Here is a 1715-nt window from a genome sequence, read left to right as displayed (position 1 = left end):
TTTTTTTTCCGTTTTTGCATTATTTTCATTTACAGTTCTCAAAGTTCGAAAAGCAGCGAGAATAGCATTAAAGAGGGAAGAAAGCTCCTGTAGTTTCTCTGTAAATTTGACATGTCCTGTCAAATGGAGCCGAAAAGGAATGATTAGTGCTCTTCCAGCCAAGATGGACTGTCCTCGCCTGGCATTTTCAACTTGATGTGGAACTGCTTGAGTGTCTGTTCCAGCTGCTGTTGATTTCCAGCATAGTATGCAGCGATGGCATTGTGGAACAGGATGAGCTGATTATGCAGAACTTTCACCTGAGACAACAGGAGCAAAAAAGCGACACAATTAGCTGAAAGTTAACACGTGGGCAGTGATATGTAGAGCGAGCTAGCATCTAACCAACCTTGTTCTCCTCCAGGAACTTCAGCTTAACGGAGACGTCGTTTCGCATCCTCTCGTATTTCTCGCGGTGGGTCTGGAACTGCTGCTGAGACACCTCGATCTTCGGCACGGTGTTGGCGTCACGCGGCCCCAGATTCAGCTCCTCCAGATCTGTACGGTATGCATCATACTCAACCCTAGGAGTGTTTAAATATATAAATCACATCAGAAAAACGTAAACTGCGTCAAGTGAATCAACAATAATTTTTGTACAAAAAAAAAAAAAATGTTTTACATTAGTGCATCGTAAATGTATTATTAAATATTGCCCTGATGTAAAAGCTGTCCTTGAGTCCGTTTGTCCGCAACCTCAACAACCTGAATCTCCGGCAGCAGCTTAAACACAATTCAATTTGTCCACAATTAAAACTGTCCATTTTAATTAAAATGGTAATTCATCAAATTAAACACAACAACTTATGTCTGAACTTTAGAGAAAGACGTTTCCGTGGGCGTCCAGCCAAAGCCTTGTGTCTCACAATTAAATAAAAGTCTGTTTGGTGCAGAAGTAGAACTAAGCCTGTGTGCACATTACCTTGCAGCTTCATACTGTTTGATATTGATCATGGTGTCTTCGATTGTTTTGTCCACGAGCGTGTTCACACTGGAGATGAAGAAGTTGATGGCAGCCAGCAGCGTCTCTCCGTTTTTGGACAACAGCTTTTGGGTTTCAGCGTTGTATCCAAACTCCTCCTGAAAAGAACAGGCACAATTATTTGTGTTTATTGCACCAAATTAAAATTTAAACACACGGGTTTAAGCTGTGACCTTCCACAAATTTAACTGACTAACACACAAACTTATTTTGAAAAATGCAGACTTAAGGCATCGTGAAAGTTCAATTAACTTAAAGTTCAGCATTACACAATGCAATAAAGAGCTCTGATTTCACTTTTTTCAAATGACCCCAAACCGCAGCCTCTAAAGATGAATTATCACCACCATAACTAAATACAACAAGCTTCACGCATTCACCAACTTAGGTTTCCACGCCGCCCACGCGGCGGTGCGGCAATAACCCTCAGCCTTTTAGGGCTGAGGGGTAAAAGCTACATTCAGCTGTGGCAAACTGCTGGCAAACAAACGACTTCTTTGCTATTGATTTCAACCAGTGACCGAAAGCAACCTGAAAAAAGAAGCACTGGTTTCAGTCGAGGGAATACACATTGTTCCCTAGCAACCAGTGTATCACATCCAATAATGGCGGACAACTCTTAACCTCCTAGGACCTGGCATCCACATATTTGGACACCACATTTTGGGTTATTTAGACCAAAATACTCAATTTT

At 41.6% G+C, this 1715-nt stretch overlaps 1 protein-coding gene across 1 annotated transcript; it reads right to left on the bottom strand.

Annotated features, from left to right (window-relative positions):
- Window positions 1-6: 6 nt before the first annotated feature.
- Window positions 7-1119, bottom strand: LOC102291874 (arfaptin-1; the record flags this gene model as incomplete). Its single annotated transcript, XM_005953568.2, is given in 3 exon segments — window positions 7-299; window positions 389-563; window positions 962-1119. Coding segments are annotated over 3 exon segments (489 nt in total), but the record flags the coding sequence as incomplete, so codon positions are not given.
- Between the last annotated feature and the right edge of the window lie 596 nt (window positions 1120-1715).

Source organism: Haplochromis burtoni, unplaced genomic scaffold (assembly GCF_018398535.1).
Source record: "Haplochromis burtoni strain Fernald_Lab_line unplaced genomic scaffold, NCSU_Asbu1 Contig_5437, whole genome shotgun sequence".
NCBI classification, from domain to species: Eukaryota; Metazoa; Chordata; class Actinopteri; order Cichliformes; family Cichlidae; genus Haplochromis; species Haplochromis burtoni.
Note: the sequence above shows the minus strand (reverse complement) of the source record. Positions and strands in the feature narration are given on the sequence as shown.